The following is a 27,100-nucleotide window of genomic DNA, read 5'->3' as shown; positions in this document are numbered from 1 at the left end:
TGCCCTGAAGACGGCCCAGGTAGCATCTGAAATATCCGCTGACTAAAAGAAGCACCACCTCATCTCTTCCACGTTTCAGCCGGCCCGCTCTTCACGGCAGGTGTTTCCCTTCGACACCTCAAGCTTTCCAGAACGTCAAACCGCTCGCAGAGCGGCCATCCGGCTTCGGCCAAAACCCGCCCACCCACGTCGAAACTACCATCTGATTGGTCTATCTGTGCGTCCGTCTCCTCCTTAAACCAATCAAAACCTCCCTTCTTACCGGAGGGCTTTGGGAAAACGGAAAGAACCCCCAGCTGGTAGGGGGCGGGAGGGCGGGGCCGTCGGTGAGTGACAACTGTCTCCTCCAATCCGCAGCGCCATCGGTCCTGCCCAGTCTGGCTGCTGGGCTAGAAAAGAGCGTTGGTGCCGGTGGATAGAGATGAATCCTTGCTGGCGTCCGCGGCTCGGAGTCGCTGAGGAGCGGCTGCTGTTGGTTTCTTTGCCGGTGAGTGGTTTCGCGGTAGCATGTTACAGTTGCGGGAGTTTCTTTTCTATTTTTTTTTTAAGTGGCATGGTGTTCCGTCGTGCGGAGGCCAGCTCCTGTCCTGCCGGGCTCTAGTATCTGGTGGGGATGTGATGCCCGCTCCGTCCCCTCAAGCGGCGACCCTCACGGATCCCCCCCAGGGCTCAGCTGTCCCTTTCTCAGAATGCATCTTCCAGGAACAGTGAGCTCTGTCAGCTGGAGGATGGACCGACGGGCAGTGCTGGTGGCTTTTAGGAAGGTTGTTGAACTCTACCTCCTGGAGGGCTCAGACTCGGTGTGGCAAATCGTCTTGGCTGGTGGAGTCCCTGGAGGGAAGCAGGGCTCTGCACTGAGTGTGGGTAGTGGCGGCAGACCTGACCTTAGAAGTTTAGTAAGGGGAAGGGGGAAAGTGCCACGGAAGGCAGAGAGGTCTCCTAAGTTGTGATCTCTGGAGCCAAGTTGCAGATTCAGGGGAGCACTGAAAACAACCCCTACACACACCCCACCACCACCATGTCCAAAAAGTGTAATTCCTTTTGTTGTAGGGGATAGGAGCCCGCATCTCACTACACATAGGTCAAAAGAAAGACGAAATCGTAATTAAGTTCACTATTAATAGGTTTTGCGGGATGATCCCCCTCTCCCCCTTTCCTAATTAGGAAGGATTTATAGTTTGTGAATTAGCTAACAGAATTCAGACTCCAGAAGGAAATTAAAAGCAAACTGTTACATTTCACCATCAGGTAGAAGCCATATTAATTTGTCTCTAAAACTGTCTCCCCCGAATCCAGAAACTAAGTTTTACCCATCTTCCTGTTACTATAGCACCTCACACACTGTAGATACTCCCGGGATAGTGTTGGAATTTTAAAAGGCATAATTCCAACAAATAGCATAATTAGAGGACAGTGAATTAGAAGCCATGGCCCTGGCTTTAGTTCAGAAGTCGTTACTACTTGAGTGATCTTAAACAAATCATTTCAACACTGACTTTTGATTTTTTCGAATTTCTGAGGCCCATACCTTCATTAAAGTCTACTTAAAAATAAAGATGATTAGACAAATTTTCACTCCCAGGTCCACAAGGAAAATCTCAGTGCACTGAATTCTGTATAAAGTCTATATCAAATAAAAGTGCCCAGCCTCAAGGGTGTGTTCTTTTGTGCCCGTATTTAAACTGAACCAAGCAAAGCTTATCATTGTAAAAAAAAAAAAATTAAAGGAGAGTATAGAAGTGTAATGTAGCAAAACAGGTCATCTTTAATTTCATTACTTGAGCTAACCACTATTGGTGTTTGTATTGTTTGGTTTTAGTTTCCCTTCATCTTAACCTTTTATGTTTTGTTGAAATTAGTAGGGTTGTTCCACTTTAAGTAGTGATTGGTATAATCTGGATTCATCATCCATGAATTCAATTTTGGGTGTCTAGAGAGCAGGGGACGCAAAATGCTTGCACTGGTGGCGCCATGCACCTGTGATCTCAGGATTTAGGAGGTTGAGGCAAGAGAATTGCTGCAAACCTGAGGCCAGCCTGGGCCACACAGCGAGACCCTGGATCAACAGGTATCGCTAGCAAAACCCTCTCAGTGAGGAAATACGGTAATACAGTGCCTTATGGACTATACATTTAGCATTGGCCTCTCTGCTAACATTTGGGTTGCAGAATCTAACCGTAGTTGGTATGCTTCTAGGATGGCACAATTCATTCCTCATTCTCTTTCACCCACATTTGATTGCAATTTTCTTTCTTTTGTTTAAGTCTCTCCTCTCTAACGTTTCCTTCATGCTACTTTATTTCTAGATTTTTGAGTGTATTCATACCATTGGCCCAGGAGAATAAAACTGATGGGCCTGTAGTCTATGCCAATCTCGATGAGTTAGTTAAAGCTCAGTCCTTTCTACCTTTCACTGTTTGGGAGAGTACTTTACCGTAATTCATTTAATATCCTCTAGTAGTCCCTAAGAGAGTGAGGGTTTTGTTATTCATATGGGCATGGAACCTGGGTGTTCCAAGAATTTAATGTGTTCATGATCAAACTGTCTATAAGCAGCTGAGCTGGGCTTCTGCCCAGTTCTTTTGACTTTGAACTTTGGGGTTTGCTGGATACAGTTTGTATGGACAAATCTACTACCCTAGGGAAGTAGCTGGAGACAGAAAAGGATCTTGAGTGGGTATCGCAAACACACTGGTGATCCCAAGCAGGCTGGAACAAGTACCACGAAGTCACATCTCAGTACTACATGTGTGTAACCCTTCCCCGGAAAGAGGGAGCTACCTGCTGTAATCCGTTGTCTTTACAGCACATTGTGTGTGTGTGTGTGAGTGTGTGTGAGTGAGTGTGTGAGTGTGTGAGTGTGTGTGAGTGTGTTAGGAGAGGGTTTCAGTGACTGAGTGGCAGCGTCTGATGAGAGGTGCTCTGAGAACTGCACACACACGGGAAAGTTACCATATTAACTCTAGGGAAGTAATAGCGATGGCATATTAAGTGCCATCAGGATGCGTGTTTGAATTTTTAACACTGAGCTTGAGTCTGGGGACGGCATAGTTTGTTAACATTCTTGAAACTCTAGGTTCCATTGCCTCAAGAATTGTTTTTTTTTTAATTGATTGGAGGCATTGGTAGTCTTTCTCTTTGTCCTCAAACAGAGCCTGCTCATCTTCCATAAAGTTAAATCCCTCGTGCAGTGAGAATTAAAGTTTGCTGAACGATTCCCAGTAAGGATTTGGACTAAGGAAAACCTCGGAGTATTCTGAGGCAGTTTGGTATATTTAATTCTTTGTTTGTTTGTTTGTTTTTTATTTAGGGTTCTGCTGGCTGGCTTTCTTTTTTTATTTAAAAAATTTATTTTTTCATTTTACATACCAACCCCAGCTCCCCTTCCCTCCCCTTCTCCCCCTGCCACCTCCCGCCTTCCCACTCCCCATCTACTCCTTGGAGGGTAAGGCCTACCTTGGGGATAGTTAATTCTTAAAGGTAAGCTTTGGATAGAAATGGTTCTGGTCCCGTGTCCCTTATTTGATATTACCTGACATATTGCTGCCATTTTGAAAGTGGAAGAAAATACAAGTTTTAGGCTCTGTTTGCACTGTTGATTTCTCCATCTTTTCATGAGTTATGATGCAAGAGTCTTAGGTGGACATTACTTTTTGCACACTTGAGGGAAGGAGGAAGCAAAGTCCTAGCAGTGTTAATGTGTAAACAGAGTAGGGAAAGAATAGGCAAAATTCTGTGGCTTAATGATGGACAGAAGCAGGAAGCAGTAGCAAGACGGGCATGCTGCAAATGTTGACGTGGTTAGAGGCTCCGAGATACAGAGGTAACCTCGGTGAATTTGTTTACATGCCCATCAGTCACCTATCGGCTGTCTGTTTCTGCTTGTCAAGTGAATACTAATGTTGAAGCGTAGCTTCACAGTGGCATTTATAGGGAAAAAAATCTTTGGTTTTATAATTTAGATGGAATTTCAACATATATGTGAAATACATATGTGTGTGTGTATGTATGTATGTATGTATGTATGTATGTTATAATGAAAGGTCTTGGAAAGTTATAAGTAACCCATGAAGGTACTCTTTGAATCACTTATTTGATTCTGTGTTGCTAAGACAGCTGCATAGCACCTGCTTCTGAACAAACAGACTTTCACTTTAGTATAAAACACTGCAACATGATTTACACAGAGTTAGAGCATGTCAAATGCGAGATATGTTCCGTAGGAGGTTAACAGGTGAATCATTTTCCCATAGTTCCCCCTTGAACCCGTTCCTAAATACTGAATTAAACACAGACTGGGTATTCAGACTGACTTCAGTGTGCTTAGTGTTTTATTCTCTGAGAAAAAATAATAATTGTGAATGGGTTCCATTACCTGAGATACTTTGCAGTTCTGGCCAAGAGTAAAAAGCTGGTGATTTTTTTGTCTGTTTGTTTGTTTGTTTGTTTGTTTGTTTTGTTTCTTCAAAACAAAGTGTCACTATAAGCCAGCTATTTTATAGCTGAATGGGACTGTCCTCTGTGATGGGATACTTGGTTTAAGGCCAGAAACACCAGTGTGAAGAACACATCCAAGTATGGGGTCTAGCTAGACAGGGATTTGCAGACCAAAGCCTTCTGGCCCATTATTTTTTTATATAGGGTGGTTTTGGGTTTTTTTATTTTTTATTTTTACATTTTAAATAGATAAAATTAACCTAGTAATGAAAATTACATGATATTCTAATTTTGATGCCATCATCAAATTACATCACATTTACTCAAACTTATGCACTGCATATAGATACTTGCAGCCACAGAGACAGAATTATACAGTTGTACTTAGTTATGACAGAGATATTATAGTCTACAAAGCCAAAAAAATTCACTGGATTTTTACAGGGAATATTGCCAACATCTTAGCATCTTAGCTAAATTATAGTTTCTTTCTTATTCTTCTTTTCTTTTTTCTTATTCTTCTTTATTCCTTCTAACAGCCACCTTCCTGGTCTAGGTTGTCATTATATGTTACCAGGGTTACTGCAAAACCCCTCATAACTAATATTTGTACTTCTCTGTGAGTGTAAATGCTGCTTGGTCCTCAAATGCATGCTATTAACCCTTTAATGATATCTCAATATTTATAGTGCAGTCTGCATTCTTTGGCACAAGGTCCTCCTGGAGCCTCTATTCAGTTTTATCTTTCTAAATTAGTCTCCGTCTACTTCCTGATTATGCCCTCTACAGAGTGGCCATATAATTTTCCAAATAGGTGTGATGGGGGCCTTAGTAATAATTATGTTGGGGGAGGACAAAAGCGTAAAGCAGTAATGTTTGGGGCAGATCAGAATGAATGGCACCTACTTACCACTGCAGCCATCCGAATGGGCGGGATGGATGGCGCCTGCTTACCACTGCAGCCATCCGAATGGGCGGGATGGATGGCGCCTGCTTACCACTGCAGCCATGGGCCGACTCTTCTCTCTCTGCACTCTTGCGGACTGTAACCTCAGGCTAGAACGCCATTCCTTTTTTTACATCAATCTAAATTTAAGCATCTTTCCAAATCCACCTCGACTAATGCTATGCCCTGCCTGCTCTTCCTCTTTTATGAATGAAAGCTTCTCATGGTGTTATTTACTTTCACTTTTAGTGGCACACAAGCTTGTACACCTTCCCACACTGGTGTTTTTGAAGACATAATCTCTGCTGGAGCCCTGTTCCTCATGGGTTTATCATTATGCTGTGCCCAAATTGTATTTCCGCACATTGAAAACCTAAGAAATGGATAGACCTAGGAAGGCCCACAAGGATGGGCTTTCAGCCTAGCAATCATTCATTTATCTTGTTGAAAATAGTAAGAAAAAAATTGGTCTGTCAAGGTTTGAGGTCAGAACCTTGAGTTCCAGTATCGGTATGGCAGAATGGTTGAGGGTGTGGAGGTGTCCTTGGGGCCCCCGCTGAGACTGAATTATAGTTCTGCCATTTACAACCCGTGTTACTTTAGGCAAGTTCTCCCTCTCAGTTCTGAGTCTGTAAAATGGGCATGACAGGAATTACTGCATGAAGCATGGCTGAAGGTTGGAGCACGCACTCTGAATTACCTGCTGTGGTTAAGGTCACCACCACCACCATCATCATCATCATAGCATAGGTGGGGTGGGATAAAACAACAATCCGAGGTCGGGACATAAGAGCAGAAGAGCTGGAGGAAATGTATACCAAGTGCTGGGGTTCTCACTGAGGACGCAATGGATGCAGGAGACTCAGAGTGGCATGGGCCCTGAGAGAAGATGGTCTCCATGTAGAAGTGACTAATCGTAGTCTTGAGAAGTCGCTTCAGTAGAGCAGACAAGGCGCACATTCATAGTTAGAGGACTAGGAAAACAATGGCCAGGACTGGGGAGATGGCTCAGTCCTATGCAAATGTGAAGATCTGGGCTTAGATCCCAGGTATTTATGTAAAAAAACTAGGCTTGGCGGTACATGCCTATAACCCTAGTACTGGGGAGGCTGAGACAGGAGGATCCCTGAGGCTTCCTGACCAGCTAGTCCTGGTCAGATCCAGGTTTAACATGAAGTCATGTCCCAATAATATAGTAGTAGTAGGAGTAATAGTACTAGTAATAATAATAATGTGAAAAACAATAGAGGAAAGCACCTGGCTAGCAACCTCTGACCTACACACACACACACACACACACACACATGTGCATATACATACATATGTAAAGTGTGTATACACGCCATACCCACATGTACCCATAAACCGTAATAAGAAGGAAATGTCTAGAAAGAGGGGAAACAGTGGGAGAAAGGGAAGGGAAGATGAGCTAGAGTCACGTGACATGTTGCTTTAATAAACTTTCCTCAAGCAGGCTATGCTCTTAAAAGGAAGAAGCTGGAGAGATGACTCAGCAGTTAAGAGCACTGTCTGCTCATCCAGAGGATCTGGGTTCAATTCCCAGCAGCACGTGGCAGCTCACACTTGTCTAGTCCTGAGGACCTGACTCCCTTTCTCGTTTCTGTGGGCACCAGGCAGACTGTATGTGGTGCACAGACATTCAGACAGGACACCCACACACATTAAGTGAATAATAAGAGGAGGAAACTGCAGGGAATAATAGCCCAGTAGCCTATGCAGCCATTTTTATAGTAAACTAATTGAGGATTAGCACCTAACTTCAGTGTCAGTCACTGGCTGAGGGACAAAAAGAGCACCTTTAAGGAACTGCAGAGGGGTGGGCTTTACCCCAAACAGTAAAAACAAAGCTCGAGGCTTTAAAGGGATGGGTTTTAATTTGGGATGGGAGGGACTTACTCTTCATGACAACAGTAGCTCTTCGGGAGTTGCAGTGACTGCCTGGCCTGATGAGGCTTACCAGTAATGAGCTACACTTTTGTCTGTATTCATGTGATTCAGCACATTCTCTGCAATGGCTGCGTAGATCTGAAGGGACAAGTTGTGACTAGAGATGCTTCTGTAAAGTGAAATCCATGGAGCCTAGATTCCCAAACCAAGACTACAGCACAGACAGACACACACAGGCACACAGGCACACAGACAGACAGACAGACAGACAGACACACACACACACACACACACACACACACACACACACACACACACCCTGCTCTGTGGTGAGGATATAGGAAAGCCCCATCTTTTCCTAAGAGTTGTCTCCACGGTGCTTATGCAGTCATCAGAATTCACCACCATTCTGACCACTTCCCATAGTTCAGTGGCACCTTCTTTTCAAGTCATTCTGACTGGTGTACATGTTTGAGTGTGCAGTCCCTGCCTTGAACTTGTCAGACTGACAAATGAGTCAGTCAGTTGCCAAACATTTGATAGGCCAGCTTCAACAAATACTGAGAGGTGTCTTAAAGGTTGCCAACTCGACAGTGCCTTTGCATGCTTTGGACAGCTAGTCGATAGGAAATTAGTTTACCTGAGATAGATGGTCTAGTTTGCTACTTTATCCTCTGCTTACATCTTATTATGTCATTGTGAAGGAAAGTGTGTGTTTGTAGTTTTGTGTTCTGCTCCACTACGTATATTTTCAGTAAAAAGGAAATCAGGATTGTTTGTTAAAAAAACATAGAGGCAGTTGTAGCAGATTAAGATACTGGGAAGCTCCGTGGCAGGTATCTGGGTACTGATACTGCCATCGTTCCTCATTTGTTTGCCTTGATATAATTTGTAATCCAGAACTGATCGAGAAATGCTTGTGTCTATAGAATTCGTCCACCACGCCTGTCTTAGTTTCTTTTCCGTTGCTGTGATAAAATACTCTGACAAAAGCAGTTTGGAGGAGGAAGGGTTTATTTAGCTCACAGTTTCAGGTTACAGTCCATAACTTCAGGAATGGGAAGCGGCTAGTCACTTTACACCCACAGTCAAGCACAGAGCAGGCAATAGTGCGTCCACAATAGTGCGGTGCTCCCTTCCTCCGTTCTCCTACAGGTCTGGTCTCAGTCACACAGTCGAGATCATCCCCACAGGCACGCTCAGAGGCCATCTCCTAAGAAATTCTAGATTGTCAGTTAATGCCAAGATGATGCCTTTCTTCATTGGAAGGGAAAATTCCTTCGCTGTTCAGCCTGGAGGCTTTGTGCTTGACGTGCCAAATTAAGGGCTTGAGTAGAGGAACATTTGATTGCCTGTTTCTCATTTCTTACCCGCAAAACAAAACACGTGATTTACAAGATTGAGTATGGTTGTCAATAGGCACGAAGCTTCTATTACTTGGCTGATGGAGGCTTTCAAAGCAGGAATATAAAAATACCTTTTCTTGGGGCTGCTGAGATGGGTCAGCATTTGAGAACATTGGCTGCTCTTCTAGAAGACCTGGCTTGTTTCTCATCACCTGCATGATGGCTAACAACCATCTGTAACTCTAGTTCCAGGGGATCTGTCACCCTCTTCTGGCACAGACGTGTGCTGACAAACCGTTCACACACACACACATCTTTTTTTTTTACACACAGCTCTAACTGTGCACCACACCCATCCACATGAATTCATTGCTTGGTCTTCCCCACATGAAGATCCTTGAAGCTGGAGCTTCATCAGTGAAGAGTCAGCTGCCTCAGGTGACTTTCATCCTCTTCCCTCTTCTGCCACCTTGGTGCCCCTCTCAGGCTGAGAGGGTAGGCATTGTGCGGTCTCCCTGCAGCTGCCCTGCCTCGTGAGGCGCTTGCACCTGAGCCTTGGTTCTTCTAGACACTGGGTGTGTCCTCCTCCAATTTCACCACAGCCTCAAACTGAATGCTCAACAAGAAAGAAATCGTGATTCTAATTCTTGTAGCCTTTCAGCTACTTACAAACCACCTCGGTCACCACCACCACCCCTCATTCCTAAAGCCTTATTTTAGTGAAGCTCCCCCCTCAGAATCTCCAGGAATGACTAAACAAGAGTACAACCCAGACACAGGTTCCAGTAAACTCTGTCACTGGTTGTTACATAACTGCCGGTGAATCACAACTCAAGCAGGACAGAAAATCTCCGGCTACTGGGAGTTGTCCAGAATGGCAGAAGCCAGGCCCCGGTGTTCATATAATCTTTGCTCCTAGTGTGGAGAAACCGGTGGGGTGGAGATGGAGAGTGCCAGCTGAGCAGTGTGTGTCCATAGTGACCCACTCTTGTCCACCGTCTGAGAGGCGGACTGATGCAGCCGGGCCTAGAAGAATCAAGGGAGGGGGTAGACGCATAGGTCTTTAGGGTAGTAGCATCAGCATAAGGAGGTGTCAAATTGCTCTAGGGTTGCTTTCCTAGATGGTCCTCACAATTTGTAGCTGATGTGAGTAGAATTTCTACAGCAGGAGAGGAGGAGGCAAGGCCTTCTTATCGGCATGGTTCCCTGCACTCCCACAGACGTGTTTCTGTTAATCTGTTCCTGCAGGCAGCATCTCTCAGCTGCTTACATTTGATAACTTGTTTTGCATCCGGATTTATTCCTGCCAACGGCAGGTGAAAAATTACCTCAGTGAGTGCTACATTTGCTCTGGTTAAGGGCACTTTCTACTATCCATAGTTCTGTTTGAGCGTTGAACCGAAGTGTCTCCCCAGACCTTAGATTTGTGAACCTGTAGCATCAAAGAGCTGGTTGCAACCTGTCAGAGAGAGTGTATGGCATAGATGTAGTGTTTCCCTGAGATAGCGTGTTTTGTTACGACCATAATAAGGTAACTGGAAAAACACTGACAACTCTAAAGGGGAAGAACGCTTTCCGTGTAGAGTCAGCTGGGCACTCCCAGCTACCAATCATTCTTTTTGAGATCTGTAATTCATCTCTTTTGTTGTCTCCTTAATAAGCATAAACTGCCTACTTGTTGGGTAGAAACACACCATTAGAATGGAGTGTTGCCATTTTATGTCATACAATTAACGTACTATCTAGTCATCAGAGAAGTTAGGTCAGCAGAGTTGTCTGTAATTATCTGAACAGTGCCTGTGCATGCCATCGTGTCCGAACAGCAGATGTTTGACGTCAAAACTGTTCAAAGGAATTTCAGTTTATCTTAGAAACTGGCTGTTGTATAATTGTTCTCCATTACCGGGTAGTCATTTGAATAATGAATTGTAATTTGTATTTTTTCTCTTCTCTTTCTAGACACAGTGCTGTTCTTGACCATTATCCCATTGAGAACACCAGGGAAGCCCAGCCACCGCCAGCATGTCCAAGCACAGACTTATTATACTGAGACATGGAGAGGGTGAATGGAATAAGCAGAACCGATTCTGTAGCTGGGTGGACCAGAAACTCAACAGTGAGGGACTGCAGGAGGCTCGGAACTGTGGGAAGCAACTCAAAGCCCTGAACTTTGAGTTTGATCTGGTCTTCACCTCCATTCTCAACAGGTCCATTCACACAGCCTGGCTGATCCTGGAAGAGCTGGGGCAGGAATGGGTTCCTGTGGAGAGCTCCTGGCGTCTCAATGAGCGTCACTATGGAGCCTTGATTGGCCTCAACAGGGAGAAGATGGCCCTGAATCATGGTGAAGAGCAGGTGAGGCTCTGGAGGAGAAGCTACAACGTTACCCCGCCTCCTATTGAGGAGTCCCATCCCTACTTCCACGAGATCTACGGGGACCGGCGGTATAAAGTGTGCGACATAGCCCTGGATCAACTGCCACGTTCAGAAAGCTTGAAGGATGTTCTGGAAAGACTTCTTCCCTACTGGAAGGAAAGGATTGCTCCTGAAATACTAAAGGGCAAAACCATTCTGATATCTGCTCACGGGAATAGCAGTAGAGCCCTCCTGAAACATCTAGAAGGTACGGGCGCTCTGAATTGCTTTAGAGCTTGCAAAGGGTTGTAGTTGGGTCTTCCTCTAGAAATAGAGAGCACTCTCCTCTCTTCATGCCCCTTGTCACCTAATGTTTTAAAAGCCACTGTCCTATAACCTAAAACTCGTGTAGTTTTTGGTGGTCATCTGGCTGAAGCAGAGGTTTTCAGATGTCAGTGGGGGTCAGTGTGACAGAGTTGTGAGTTGCACCCTGGGAGTTTCAGAATCAAGAGGTAGAGTTAAGACCTGGCATTTCTTAGCAGTTGCTGGTGACAGCTGCCGTCTTGGGGCCTCTGCACTTTGACAGGCTCTGATCTGAAGGGTCACATGGCTTCTGCTGTAAAATGAACAGAGGCTAAGAATTGAAAATAAATTTATTTGAGTAAATTATCTAGAATTCAGTTTTGTCTATTTTCTTCCCATTTCAGATAGTTGTGGCTGTGTTTTCAGACCTGGATTCCCTGAGCAGGTCTTTTGTTCCAGTTTCCCAGACTAGGCTTGGTCACTGCCTGTGAGAGTGATAGAGGGGAGGGAGATGAAACAGTTCAGGGTTATCCGCACACTTCTGCTAAGAGCTTGAGAGGATTAGGAGCCTCAGTTTATTTCAGTCACTTGATGCTGTATTGCACACAAGAACTCTTGAGAACCCTGGACTCACCTCTGTGGGGTGCCAGGGATGGAGGCTCACTCTTGCTGTCCCTTCACTAGTCCCCATGGCTGCTCCTTTGGGTGCTCTCCACCACCTTCCCTGCCTCATCACTGGCCACAGCTTGCTCGTCACGAATCCCGTGCTTCACCGTTCCTCCATGAAAGCCTGTAGAGTCAGAATGGTTGAAGCTCTGTGTGAAAGGAGATAGGTTGCTGATCCCAAAGTGACGGCGTGTCTGAGATTCTAGTGGGAACATTTTACCATATGGTATCTTCCCCTAAGTTTTAGGGCATTATCTAGACCCGGGTTATTACTGGAATACCTGACATCCACTATCCTGCAGCGTCTATAATCTACAAACATTGTCAGCTGTTACGAAGTTTATTGGATAAGCATGGTGGTCATCTTTTTGTGCCTATGTATATATAGCTTATTTATCCAAGTATATAAAGGATTCTATTATTAATTGCTCAGGAAAATTAAAATGTAATTAAATTATATGTAACTGTCATTAACAGAGTATAATTGTTGTTTAAGGAGTTGAAGATTCAGTTAGAACAGCAAACTTGAAATTCCAATATTTCTGACAGAATTTATATTCTATGAATTTAGATCATTTTGTGACCAGGCCCCAAGGAAAATGCCACTGTCTCTATCAGAGTGTTCTTTTTCCTTAGCTAGGTGATCCCTTTTTTAAAAAGTTTCCTGCTATTTAGTACCATTTACTCCTCACCTGTCTATAAGTTTAGGTCTCCCAAAGACATTTCTTTCCCCTTGATGTTTCCATTGATAATTTACTGTTTGTTAAGGATCTCTGCCAAGGGAGCTAGGAAAGGTCTTACCAGTGGTGGTGAGAGAGGCCATCACCATGGTAGATGCGAAGGGAAAACACCTATGGAAGATGAGCTTGAACATTAAAAGACTTGTCTGCAACTAAGGGAAATTTTAATGTATTAATGATTTATTGAAAAATTACCTAATCAAATAGTATAGTGACTTTGGAAAATAATTTTTCTACTTCCTAAAGGGACTCCGTGTACCCTGAGCATGACCAACTGGCCCACTCCTGTACTCTTGTGTTAGTGTCCTAGTGCAGTTATAAAGATAGTGCCCAGAACTGGACACTTAAAACAGCAGAAATTCCTTTGATGAGTCTAGAATCCCTAAGTTTTAAGGTGTGGGTGGGGTTTTCCTCTGTGTCCAGGCTCTGCATCTTCTAGATGCTGGTGATTGCTGCCAGTATTTGATATTTCCTGGGTTTGTAGGCCATCATTTCTGTCTTCTTCCCATGTATTCTTCCTGTGGAGGTAGGGGTCCTTGTCCGTATTCCTTGATGTTGTACAGACACCAATGCTATTGAGTTAGTGGCTACCCCAGTGACTCATTTTAACTTGATTATTTCTGTTAAAGACAAGGCCACATTCTGAGGTCCTGGAGTTTGAGTCTTCAACATATCTTTTTTCAGGAATACAGTTCAACCCATATCAACTCCCACAAGAAATAAAAATTTCCACACTAAACTTGTATATAGACTTTCATAGCAGCATATTCATAATAGCAAAAAAGTAGATCAACTCAAATGTCCAACTATGAGCAAATTAAATGTTTTACAGCCATACTGTAGTATTTTTTGTCAGTAAAAAGGAATTAAGTACTGTATGTGCTATAACAGGTGAATGTTGAGATCATTGCATTATGAGAGAGTAGTCACAAAGAATTATCAGTATAGAATTCTTTCTAAACAGTCCAGAATGGGGGCTGGAGAGGTGGCTTGGTGGTTAAGAGGACCTCTTCTAGAGGACCCAAGTTTACCTCTCAGCACCCAGATTTAAGGGGCTGACACCCTCTTTTGGTCTCTGAGGGCACCCATACATATGTGGTATTTACTCATGCAGCCACACATACATGCACATAAATAAAAATGAATCTTTAAAAACATGTCCAGAATAGGCATAAATCTAGAGACAGAATATAATGCATATTGACAGGACTGGGGATACCTGGAAAGTGGGGGTGATTGAGATAACTTGGTACTTGAAAATTGATTGTAATGATGGTTACACAACTCTGTTAGTGTTGCAAAAGCTATTGAAATGTATACCTTAAATGGCTTGTATGTGAATTATATTTTATTAATTCTATAAAATCAGTGAAATTAAAAATCAGGTTGGTCAAGAATGGTTTAGGGCATATATATGGAAGTGATAGCATATGCATAGATAATTATAAAATAAGAAAGGCAAAAACTTAGTTTTGGTCACTGGGACCAAAAAAACTTCCTGGGTTTCAGAGAAGTGAGCAAGCTTTAGGCCATTGACTGCTTCCAGCACTTCTTCTGAACGTCTTCCTAAAAGCTGATTATATAAGACTCTGGTCTTTCAGAGGTCAATAAATGAATGAACTTGTTATAACATCAACGAAGGGAATGTTTTTCACTTTTGATTAAGGCAGTGGAATTGGAGTGGGAAGAAAAGGCTTACACAGGAAGTATGCAAACATGAGAAAGGCCGAGGACTGGAAGCTGTCTGCAGGAAGAGGAAGTAGGCACAAAGGAGCTAGAGACTAGAAATGGTGGGTTTGGTGCAAGGGAGAAATGGCTCAAGAGCCGGAGATGTAGGTAGACTCAGTCCATAATCCAAGAAACAGCACAGTAGGTATGCTGGTTGAAATCCGACCCCGGAAACAGGGAGCGTTGGCTTTGGTTCTTGCCCATCTTGTGAGGACCCCCCCCCCTGGCCTGTGTAGCCTCCTTTGGAACCACTTAGGATTCGTGGAGTTCTTTCGTGTTCCCATGCCTTCTGGTTATGGACTGCCTGTCTAACGTGGAGGAAGTTATTTCATGTATGTGAAATAGGCTGGGTTTGAGTTTAGGATTATTTCATAAAGTAGTTATCTATTGTTTGGGGAATGCTCCAAATGCTTTTCCATTTGTTTTCTCTTATAATACATATTGAAATTAAGAGCCAAGTGTCCTCATAGCTTCTTAACTGTGAGTCAGAAACAACTGAGTCACGGCAGGGGATTCTGCAACAACGTGAGGTTGTGGGAAGTCTAACAACACTAAAAGGTTCCTGAGTGCACAACTAATTCAGACCCAAATGCATAGTGACTCCAAGGTGTTGCACATTCTAGGATGTGAAGAAATGGTGTCTTGAAGAGTAGTGTGTCTCTCTCAACTTGACGAGGTCTCAGCATCTTCGAATCCGTTGTTGACATGTCCACTCACTGGCATAATGACATGGTCTATTATCTTGTAAGTCAGATCTTCAGAAGGTCACTGTTGTTTTTTTTTTTTTTTTGCTTCAGTTACGGGCGATGGAATATGAACCACAAGTCTTAGCAAGCCCATGTGGAGTTTATGGGGGAAGGGGTGAGGGGACAAAGGGAAATGGGGGAAGGAGGAAAAAGGGGTGAATAGGTGGGAGACGCTTGCTTAAAAGGGGAGCTTGCACATGCGTACAGAGCCCTTACTCAGCCCCATAACGCTCACATAGCCTTGAGTAGCCACCCAACACAGGGCCCTTTGAGCTGCCTGAGTACCTGCCTGAATGCCAGTATGTGTGTCCCGCCCATTGCCGGGGGGCGGGGCCAGCAGAATGCTGGGGGTGCAATTAACAGAGCTTCGTGCACTGCTTGATAAGTTCTTTTTATGGAAGGTGGGTTGAGACAGGGTTTCTCTGTGGCTTTGGAGGCTCTCCAGGAACTAGCTCCTGTAGACCAGGCTGGTCTCGAACTCATGTCTTTATTTGATAAGTTCTTAACCTAAAATATTCGACTGACTCTAGATGCTAGCTTTTTCCAAAAAATTGAATCTCCACTAGTTTAGGAGGGACATCTCAGCTCTCTCATAGGAATCGATACTCGGAGTATGTGTGTTTATTATGGGAACTTATCACATTGCCAGTTTATATTACTGTAGTTGCTTGTCCCACAAAACCCATTTCTGATGTATAGTAATCATCGTGCTATAATTACTACCAACTTTTACTTTTAGAATTACCCCAGCTCAAATAATAAATCATAAAATCACCTTACTTTATGGATTTGTTCTTAATATTAGACTTAACAACTAATCTGAATTCATTAGAATTGTCTTTGAAATGCATACTCTCTCTAAACACAAAAGTTGCAAAATTGCTTACACTTTTTTTTAAGGTAAAAATGCTTGTTGTAGATGCATCTGATTCCAACTCATGTTTTCCATGGGTATTAATATTTACATAAAAATCCCCCCTATAAAATTGGGTCTTACAAGGAACTGGGAAAACTTCTCATATTGTCCTTAAACTGCCTGACAAACATAAAGCATGTAACTGATTATAAAACTACCTTCTTGATTGTTTAGGAACTAACTAGAGAGGGAGCAGTGGTAACTACAGTTACGTAAGGAATTATTATACTGTCTTTAGAAGTCTGCTCACATCCCTCAGCTGCTCTCTGATCTCCTGGGTGACATCTATACTTTAGCCCTGTGGCTGTTGATTCTTAGGGCACTGCTTTGCTTCTCGTGGTTTGGAACTGTGGCATTTCTGCGTCTGACCCCAAGTGTGCTTAGGAGACAGGTCCCAGGGAAGCAGCCCAGGAGGCCTAGGTGACTTGGCCATGACGGCCATCATCTTCAGTCCGAGTTGTCAGCTCTGACCCAAATCCAGTTTGCTCAGTTTCTCGATTGCAGACAAGATTTTTTTTATTTTAAAATTTTGACTGAAAGATAGCTCTTTCCTTGAATATTCTTAATTCAAAACATTGTAGTGTAAGCAGCAGAGTCCAGAGCAACCCTGGCAGGTGAACCACTTTTTTAAAAAGTAATTTAATGCCTTTCCTTACTGCCATTGTAACACTGGCCTATGAATGGCACTCCCTGCACAGCTGCTCAGAGAGGCCTTTGGGGAGCTTATGCTTTCTGCCAACCCTAGTCCTAGACATTTTACATAGATATCTTGTTTCATGTAGAAACCTGAATGTGGCTTTGAGCTCCCTGGAAAGCAGTAGCTCAGTATTAGGTTTTATTCTGCAGTTTACCGTCTCCATGTCATGTCATGTTTTGTTTGTTTGTTTGTTTGTTTGTTTGTTTGTTTGTTTCATGGGATCAGTCACTAATGAATAAGTTACTCTACCTAATGAACTGCTTCAGTTAAAACAAGCAAGCTTTTCACACCCTGGCACCGTGGGTGAATCACCACATCATGCTAAGTGAAAGAAACTTGCCTGAAAAGGCTGTGCACTGTCTCAGCCCATACATGTGGCATGTGGAAAGAAACCAAGCTCTGAGAACCCAGGAGAGATGAGTGCCACAGGGCAGGCTGCGTGACCAGGAGAGAACCTGGGGACAGGGGGCCGGGCTCCTGGGTGTCCTTACTGCAGGTGCTTATACAGCTGTATGCAAAACTTACCAGAGCTGTATCATAAACATTTAGGGCAAATGCAGTGACGTTGCCCCAGAAAAGACACACTTGATCCAGAGTACTCAGTGAAGTGCCCTTAATTGGGACCTTAATTTTTTTGTTCCACAAAGTAATCATCTGAGTATCAATTAGGTGAAGGTTGCTCACACCTCCCTGTGCCTTTGAAAACTCACCTTGTTTAGTCTTCTGAACTGCGTGGCGCTGACTCTTCAGCATCTAAGACAGCAGCAGCATCACGGGGTCCCCTCTACAGCCCTCCTTCATGAGAAGTTACATATAAGATCCCCGAAGAGTTTGCTGACATCTTTAATTTTCATGCTGTTGGGTATTGAATCCAGGGCCTCACACCTGCCAGACAAGCATCCTGCCACTGAGCTACTCCCTAGCCCAGCCATACATTTTGTTAGTCTTGCTGACGTCACTTATATAGATTGTGAACCCTTCTAATAGTGTCTCCTCAGTCGCAGACCTATGGCCTTTATTTGCCACCATATTCTACAGCATTATGTTTTCTTGTGTTCCCCCCACGTACACACAGACCCCACTTCTTACAACATCTAGTCTAGAAATAGTTCTATGAGCATCTTGGAGCCAATACATGTGGTTGATACAGTTGATGACAAATGTTACTGATTGGAAGTTAGCTAACATTCTTACCTAAGGATTGCCAGCTTAGAAACCTTGTGGCAACATCTATGACAGGCTTCCTGCCTGATGAGCCTGGCCTGTACCCTGTCAAGTGACTTATTTATATAGATGATATCGTGACTTGTAGATTGTATGTAACCTTGAAGCCACTTTACTTTTAACCTGACAATGTTTAATACTTTCAGAAGTCAAAACAAGGCATGGGATACTATACAGTAAGAAAACTCCTCCAGGATTTAGTTTACTGGCTTGGGGAAGCATAAATAATTACCTACACATTGCCGGTAAGCTGGGTTAAAGCAGGTCCCACCCCTGACTGGCTCAGATACCCTTCTCGCTAAGTTGCAAGAAAGCTTCCAATACAGGCTGGAGAGCTAAGAGCATCCTGTCCTGCACAGTTCCAGACAGGCATGTGTTTCTTTTTCTTGTGGTTGGCATAGTCACTTCCTGTTTGTTTCCTGCCGGTCCACACTGAAGGAAAAGTCAGGTACCAAACTGGGTGTTGGATGTGGTCTGCCCCTCTCCAGAGGAAGCAGACTGTTTAGTCTGGGTTTAAGAACAGGATTAGGCAGGCTCTAGACTGGGATAAGACAGAGTGGCAGGCAAGACATTTGTGTAAGACTTGGACTTTGTCCCCAGAGAACTGTGTGCAGCTGCACACACAGCAAGGCAGAGAAGCAGTGACATGAAATTAGAGGAATGGGAGCAAAGGTCAGCTGGAGCTGGCTGCCCGTGGCGACCGAGGTGTGTGTCACCTCTGGCATTTAGTGTGACATTTTCAGAATCACAAGCTCAAGCCCTCTTTCTTGGGAGACAAGTAGTTGCTTAGTGGTAGAGTTGATCTTTCTTTTATGCAAACCTACAAAATCTATAGTAACCTCTATTTTAAATATCGTAAGATTTTAACTATAAAATTTAAAGGTAAATGAATTTCTCTTGCCTTCTTTTAGGACAACAGCTGTTATCCTGTCATTGGGTTACAGTATTTAATACCCTGTTTTCTTTGGCTTCCCCCAATCTGTCTTTAAATTGTATGTATGTGAAATTAAGGTTTTTAAGGACATAAAATTAAATGTAGTTGTTGGTCTCCTGTAAGGTACAAGGTCCCTTCTCTGATCCTTTATTGATAACAGAAGAATACAGAATTCTTATCACACGGGTCCAGCAGGAGACTGGGTGGGGAACGGGTAGAATCTGTCTCACAGTTGAAAGGGTTGACTGGAGCTGGGTTTTTTGTGTTTTAAATCCCAAAATATGGGCTTTCCTTTTGTCCTGTAACAAACCCTTCTATGTCCCCCAATGAATGCTTCTTCTCCTATTTCATTTCCTTCTGTTAAAAGATTTGTAGGCAGTTTAGAGAAAAGCTGAATAACACCCAGAACACATTTAATTTGGGCTTGATTAACACTGGGTATAAACAACTTTTGTTCCAGGCTAAGAACTGGCTAACTGCCCCCCAGCCCCCCCCACACCCCTTTTCTTGTTCATTTCATAATAAAAACAGTCCAGGCTTTAATCAGGACTTCAACAGTAGAGACTAGACTTAACTTGAAAACCAAGAAAGTTAGAATTCATTCAATTCAGCTGTATGCCCAGGGCCAGTGACCCAAGTCCCGCTCTTGGACAGGTACTGAAGTATACATGAATGAGTGAGACAGATAAGGCCGTGCCCACTGTGGATCTTACGTGCTCTTTCTAATTTTTCAGAAATTTCATCAGAAATGCACATCCAACTCTACCTTCTTTGGAGTACTCTGATGCAAAAGCTTTATGTTACAAAATCTTTAACCTTTATTCCTTATGACCTTCAGTCGAATGTAAAAAGTACAGTCATAGTAAATCCACTTGTTGTATACTTCATGTATGATAGACCATATATCTAAATAGTTTCTGCATCTTAGCAAGCAACCCCCGAAAGTGCTGCTCTCAGATGGGCAGACACACACTTTGTTCTTACAGTGAGGTGCTGTCTGAAGAGCTGAACTCACAGACAGGTAGAGCAGAGTTCTCAAAGAACTCATCATCCTGGCAGAAGCCAGACTTGTTCCAGCATCCTCCCAGAAGGTAGGGAGTGGAGCCTTGCAGTCAGAGTTCCCATCAGCTGCAATGACTTAGGAGGGGTGCTTGCACGTGCAGAATGGACCTTCTGAAGTTACTCCTGCGTGCAGAAAGTAAGTTTGTTTAAAACTTCCACTTTTGGTATGGATTTGCTCCCTTCATTTTCTCCTAAACTGTTAGTTCTTATTTGAAATACTTTAATCATTTCAACTAGTTGCGGTGATGGTGTAGGTATTGTTGAGATGATGGTGTGGGTGTTGTTGAGGTGATGGTGTGGGCGTTGTTGAGGTGATGGTGTGGGTGTTGTTGGGGTTATGGTTTGGGTATTGTTGAGGTGATGGTGTGGGTATTGTTGGGGTGATGGTGTGGGTATTGTTGAAGTGATGATGTGGGCATTGTTGAGGTGATGGTGTGGGTGTTGAGGTGATATGTGAGTGTTGCTGAGGTGATGGTGTGGGTGTTGTTGAGGTGATGTGTGGGTATTGTTGAGGTGATATGTGAGCGTTGTTGAGGTGATGGTGTGGGCATTGTTGAGGTGATGGTGTGGGTATTGTTGAGGTGATGGTGTGGGCGTTGTTGAGGTGATAGTGTGGGTATTGTTGAGGTGATGTGTGGGTGTTGAGGTGATGGTGTGGGTGTTGAGGTGATGGTGTGGGTGTTGTTGGGGTGATGGTGTGGGTGTTGTTGGGGTGATGGTATGGGTGTTGTTGAGGTGATGGTGTGGGCGTTGTTGAGGTGATGTGTGGGTATTGTTGAGGTGATATGTGAGTGTTGCTGAGGTGATGGTGTGGGTGTTGTTGAGGTGATGTGTGGGTATTGTTGAGGTGATATGTGGGCGTTGTTGAGGTGATGGTGTGGGTATTGTTGAGGTGATGTGTGGGTATTGTTGAGGTGATATGTGAGCGTTGCTGAGGTGATATATGAGTGTTGCTGAGGTGATGGTGTGGGTGTTGTTGAGGTGATGTGTGGGTATTGTTGAGGTGATATGTGGGCGTTGTTGAGGTGATGGTGTGGGTATTGTTGAGGTGATGTGTGGGCGTTGTTGAGGTGATGTGTAGGTATATTGTGGTGCTTGCCTGGCTGTAATCCCAGCCCTCCAGAAGCTGGGGTAGAAATCTCAACTTCAAGGCAAGCCTGTGCTACTTTCTTAAATGCTAAAGACAGCAAGTATATAACGTGAGGAATGGGCTCTAGAGGGAGTGTGATGGAAATCAGGTAGATAGAGTAAGGGCTTGGTGCCTTTTCCAGTAAAACGTTCTTGGACTCTATTAAATGTGAGCTAGAGATTGGGTGTGTAGCTCAGTTGGTGTAGCACTTGGCTAGAGTGCAGCAGGGTGTGGTGGTGTGCAGGCTTGTAGTCACAGCACTTGGGAGGTGGAAACAGGAGAATCAGAAATTCAGAGTCATCCTCAGCTACACAGTGAGGCCAAGACCAGCCCAGGCTACATGAGACCTTGTGATTAAAAAATAAATGGCTAAATAAAAACTTAAAAGAAAAATCAAACCCTGAGCTAGTTACCAGACAGAGAATGTGATATCTGAGTTCATATTTTAACCTGTGTTTGATGCCCCGGTGAATGAATTTTTTTAGCGTGATTTGCAGTGTCTTCTGTGCTAGCTTAGTTTGGTTTCATGCAGTGCAGCGGCACTGCCCCAGCTTGGGAATTCTGTTTACTGAGCTTTCTTGGGATGACACATTCAGTATATGCCAAATTTTAGTGACAAGTAATGGCTTCCCTGTGGTTTTTCTTTATTTTCTATCTTAAAATACCAGCTGTTTAAATCTTATTGACTGATTATTAACCAGTCTAAGTATTTTAAGTATTTGTAAGTAATTAGTTTACTATGTGAATGGGTTGAGGAGTATTAAAATAGAATGTTAATTTCATCAGAAACACTTCATTTTTCTTAAAGCTTTTTTTTGTTGTTAGTGACATGCTATAGTCTAGGGGCCTTTGTTTAGTGGACTTACACAAAAATGAGTCATTTGCTACTTAAGCATTGGCCAAGGACTCAGCCTGCTGAATCCAGTTGCATCTAAGTCATACCAGTTAGTTCCATGTGGTATGCTCTAGCTACCCGCTGAAAACCTAGAACCTGGCCCACGTGCTCCTTGTGTTTAGCTATTTTAAGCTCAGCAAACCTGCTCTTCCCCTTTACCAGTGAGAACATTGGGACTGCCATAGGACCATGGGCCTACACATAGTCCTCGGCAGCCGCTGGATCTGCATCCTCCTCTTTATGTGGACCCAAACTCAGGTCCTTGTGTTTGTGTGACAAGCACTTCACTGGTTGACCCATCTCCTCAGCCTCACCTGTCCTTTTTGTTGACTGAACCCTGGGGGGGGGGACATCTACTGCTCCGTATTTTTGACAGCTTTACTGAGCTATAATCTGCTTGTAACTGAGTGTTATAGTGCTTTTCGTGTATAACTGTCCTTAAGTAACTGTGGAGAACTGGTTCCAGACAACCATGCAGTTACCAAAATCTGTAGGTAGATGTTCAAGTCCCTAATATAAGATGGCATGGTACTTGTGTGGAACTTGTGTATACTCTCTCTCCTCAGGGACACTTGTATATAACTGTGTTCTCTCTCTCTCTCTCTCTCTCTCTCTCTCTCTCTCTCTCTCTCTCTCTCTCTCTCTCTCTCTCTCTCTCTCTCCTCAGGGACACTTGTATATAACTGTGTTCTCTCTCTCTCTCTCTCTCTCTCTCTCTCTCTCTCTCTCTCTCTCTCTCTCTCTCTCTCTCTCTCCCCTCAGGGACACTTGTATATAACTGTGTTCTCTCTCTCTCTCTCTCTCTCTCTCTCTCTCTCTCTCTCTCTCTCTCTCTCTCTCTCTCTCTCTCCCCCCCTCAGGGACACTTGTATATAACTGTGTACTCTCTCTCCCCTCAGGGACACTTGTATATAACTGTATATACTCTCTCTCCTCAGGGACACTTGTATATAACTGTGTACTCTCTCTCCTCAGGGACACTTGTATATAACTGTGTACTCTCTCTCCTCAGGGACACTTGTATATAACTGTGTACTCTCTCTCTCTCCTCAGGGACACTTGTATATAACTGTGTACTCTCTCTCCTCAGGGACACTTGTATATAACTGTGTACTCTCTCTCTCTCCTCAGGGACACTTGTATATAACTGTGTACTCTCTCTCCTCAGGGATACTTGTATATAACTGTGTACACACTCTCTCTCCTCAGGGACACTTGTATATAACTGTATATACTCTCTCTCCTCAGGGACACTTGTATATAACTGTGTACTCTCTCTCCTCAGGGGCACTTGTATATAACTGTGTACACTCTCTCTCTCCTCAGGGACACTTGTATATAACTGTGTACTCTCTCTCCTCAGGGACACTTGTATATAACTGTGTACACTCTCTCTCTCCTCAGGGACACTTGTATATAACTGTGTACTCTCTCTCCTCAGGGACACTTGTATATAACTGTGTACTCTCTCTCCTCAGGGACACTTGTATATAACTGTGTACTCTCTCTCCTCAGGGACACTTGTATATAACTGTGTACACTCTCTCTCTCCTCAGGGACACTTGTATATAACTGTGTACTCTCTCTCCTCAGGGACACTTGTATATAACTGTGTACTCTCTCTCCTCAGGGACACTTGTATATAACTGTGTACACTCTCTCTCTCCTCAGGGGCACTTATATACACTCTCTGTCACACTCCCCAGTGGCACTTGTGACACCTAGAACTGTGTGAATTGTTGTTCTACTCTCATGTTCAGGGAATGACAAGGGGGGAGGGTTAGATCCTTTAGTACACAATCATTTGTTTCCAAATGGTTTCCATCTGTGGCTGATTGAATCCGTGTGTGAGAATCCAGTGGACAGGAAGGACTGACTGTCACAGTCATGAATCCAGCAACACCATCAGTTTCAGAAGGAAAGAGTAGGGACTGCACTGATCAGGGGTGCTACTAAGTGCAGTTGTAGCAGTGTAAGTTCTGGGGTGGTGTTGCGTAGTAGAACTGTTATATTCTAGAGTAGGGACTGCATTGATCAGGGGTGCTACTAAGTGCAGTTGTAGCAGTGTAAGTTCTGGGGTGGTGTTGCGTAGTAGAACTGTTATATTCTAGATCGCTCAGGAAATTAGAAGAAAGGCTTTTGAATGTTTTCACTGTAAGAAATAATGTAAGGCAGTCAGTATGTTTAACTTGATTTAAATGTGGATAAATACTTTTCATTTTCCAGCCTCAGTTAATCCACTTTGTGTAATTATAGATTTGTATGCTCTGAATATTATCTGTTAATGGATTTCTACAATAAGTAGTCTTTTGTGGCTGCTTTAAAAAAAAACAAACTATTGTTTGGAACCGAATCCAAGGCCTTATGGGTTCCATGCAGACACTACTAAAAGCTATATTCCCACTATCATGTTTCAAGGCTTATCTGTATTGTAGCTTATATCAGTACTTTATCCCTGTTCAAAAATTATATTGCATTGTAATTCTTAGATCACGCATTGGCTCATTGGTTGATGGTTGTTTTGGTTATTAGCAGTAGTCCTGATATGAGGTGTTATATATAACTCTTGATATGGACATATGTAGTATTTCTCTTCAGCATATATATGCCTGAGGATTTTCCAAACTATTCCAAAGAGGCTACAGCCTTCTGACCTCCTGACTCTACACTGTTAGAACTTTCTGCATTTGTGAAAATGCTTGGTTATATCTGACTTTTTCTGTAGGCATCTCATTGGCACACACAGAGTGGTCACTCCTTGTGACTTGGATTTGCATCTCCAGGAAAACTAAGGGTGCTGGCCATCTCCTCCAGTGCTTTTGGCAGTTTATGTTTGGAGATAGGTTTCCTCAGATATTTTGCCTACTATTTCATTTTGTTGTTCATCTTTTTATTTCTTGTTTTATGCTTTTATGAAGATCTTACTTTTAAAAATGATTTTCTTGGCAGTGCTGAGCCTCGAGTCCTGGGTCTTGTGCATTGTAGGCGAGCACTGCCCCTGGGCTTATGTCCCCAGGCCACAGGACTATGGATGTTGAGGGAGGCCAAAGGTGTTGGCGTTACAGGTGGCTGTGAGTGCCCACTTCTGTAGACAAAGGTGGATTACCTATAATCTGCTTACATTAAAGTATTAAAGGTGACCTGTCCAATACACACGCCCTCCACCCTTAGCCGTTGGGATGTTAAGGGCAGTAGCAGACAGAGGCCTTGTTTACCGGCGTTCTCTAAAGTCCTCTCCTGATCCCTCGTGGCTGTGCTTCCTGGCTCTCTGGGAGAAGTCCTGCTTCACTAGGTTTAGCTCAAACTCATTACTACTGGAAAACCAACCACATTCTAGTCAAGTGTGAATTAAATTCCATGCTTAATGAAAGAAAAGCCCTCATCTTAAGACTAGCATTCAGACGATTTTGTTTTCTTCCAGTTTTAGATAAGAAACAGCCAGGAACAAGTTGCCCAGAAGGTACATACAATTCTCAGACTTAGCACCATCTAAGCTTTGATTTCTGTTAAGTTTCTTGGTGTCCTAGAACCGTAGGCGGGACGCCCTCGTGGTTTTTGGCATGGTGTTAGGCACATAGTTAATATGGGACAAGTTCAGTGTGCGCTCAGATGGCAAGGTAAGACTTCTCCAGGTCCGTCTGTTGACCGCGTTTCTTCTCTTCTGCCCACAGGTATCTCAGACGAAGAAATTATCAACATCACTCTTCCCACCGGAGTGCCGATTCTGCTGGAGTTGGACGAGAACCTGCGTGCTATTGGACCTCATCAGTTCCTGGGTGACCAGGAGGCCATCCAGGCAGCCATTAAGAAAGTGGATGACCAAGGAAAAGTGAAGCAAGGCAAAAAATAAAACTTACCCGGTGTGGCCAGGAGCCAGTGCCGGAGTGGTGTTCAGTGTGTTGCTGCGTGGGTTTCTCCTTTCCCCAATGCCCCCGTTCTCCCAAGGCTAGGCTGTGTGGTAGAGTTTCTGTAGATAACCGGGTAATCTATCATGGCCCAGATAAGACCTTAGGATGCTGGAGAGCTTTTGACTTAAGCCTATGCTAACCTTTCTGCTACTCCTGTTTGAATTAAGTTATCAGTGGGGTTTGATCAAGGCTGTTTTATGAGTTTTGGAGACAGGAGAGTAGCAAGTGGAGATCAAATTGATTATCACCTAACAAGTCATTACTGAGTTACCACTGACAGGCACTGTTCCAGTGAGCAGTTCACCTTTTCATTTAGTAGTTCTGAGATGAGTGAAGACTACTAGGTAGTACTGTGGTAGTTTAGACCAGAGGCCCCTCAAATGAGAACGCCACAAACAGATCCTAGGGAAGATAGCCGAGCATCACAATAGGGCAAGGAGCTTTAATCTCTCCTAGCCCAGCGCTGCCCTGCATGCCATCAATGGAGACGGTCTTCAGCCACTAGAATGATCGGGACATGCACAGCTGTGGCTGTTTATATCCTCTTTCTGTTTCATTTTTAGTTTTTGAACTTTAATCTCTGGGTACTTAACAGTTAGTTTAAAATAAAGTTTTGTGATTGCAAACAATGTGCAAAGTGTTTGAATATGTGATAAAATTCAGGGTGGCCTCTGAAGCTGCCCTTGATACAACACACCAAGGGCTGTACTTAGTTCAACACTGGCCACTCCTGAGTTGAAGGCTGGGTTGGGGAAGGAAATTATGGTGTGTGTGATTTTAGTCTCCTGATGAGGGTGATGGGTATATGGGAGCTTCTCACATACATTTGCTGTTCCTCAGCTAAGGACGACAGATTATGGTGTGTGCCCTAGTTTAGGTGGGCTGTGAACAGGAGTGATCACTTGTCATCCTCAGGGCGCCCCTGGTCCACAGTGTGGTTTATGTGCTCCGTCAGTCATTTCCGTAAGCTGTCGCCTCGCCGAATGCAGGGCGGGTACACATTTATTTTGCAGTCACGGTAGTTACCATAGATTAGTTTACTTGTATCCATTTTATATTAAAAATTGTCTATGACAGAAACCAATCCTAAATTCTTCCTGCTGCTTGGTATCCACTTTGGTTCTTTGGTTTTTGATTCAGTGTCTTTAGGGGTTGGCAGA

General features: G+C 43.7%; 1 protein-coding gene across 1 annotated transcript; it reads left to right on the top strand.

Annotated features, from left to right (window-relative positions):
• The first annotated feature begins 337 nt into the window (after positions 1-337).
• Positions 338-26,566, top strand: Bpgm (bisphosphoglycerate mutase). Its single transcript, XM_005082389.4, has 3 exons — positions 338-487; positions 10,597-11,260; positions 25,704-26,566. Exons 2-3 carry the CDS (start codon positions 10,660-10,662, stop codon positions 25,880-25,882), a joined length of 780 nt encoding a protein of 259 aa, XP_005082446.1. The 5' UTR covers positions 338-487; positions 10,597-10,659; the 3' UTR covers positions 25,883-26,566.
• Positions 26,567-27,100: the final 534 nt, after the last annotated feature.

The sequence above is a fragment of the Mesocricetus auratus genome, unplaced genomic scaffold (genome assembly GCF_017639785.1).
Source record: "Mesocricetus auratus isolate SY011 unplaced genomic scaffold, BCM_Maur_2.0 Super-Scaffold_100019, whole genome shotgun sequence".
Lineage (NCBI taxonomy): Eukaryota > Metazoa > Chordata > Mammalia > Rodentia > Cricetidae > Mesocricetus > Mesocricetus auratus.
The sequence above is the reverse complement of the archived record's forward strand: the minus strand, read 5'-3'. Positions and strand labels throughout refer to the sequence as shown.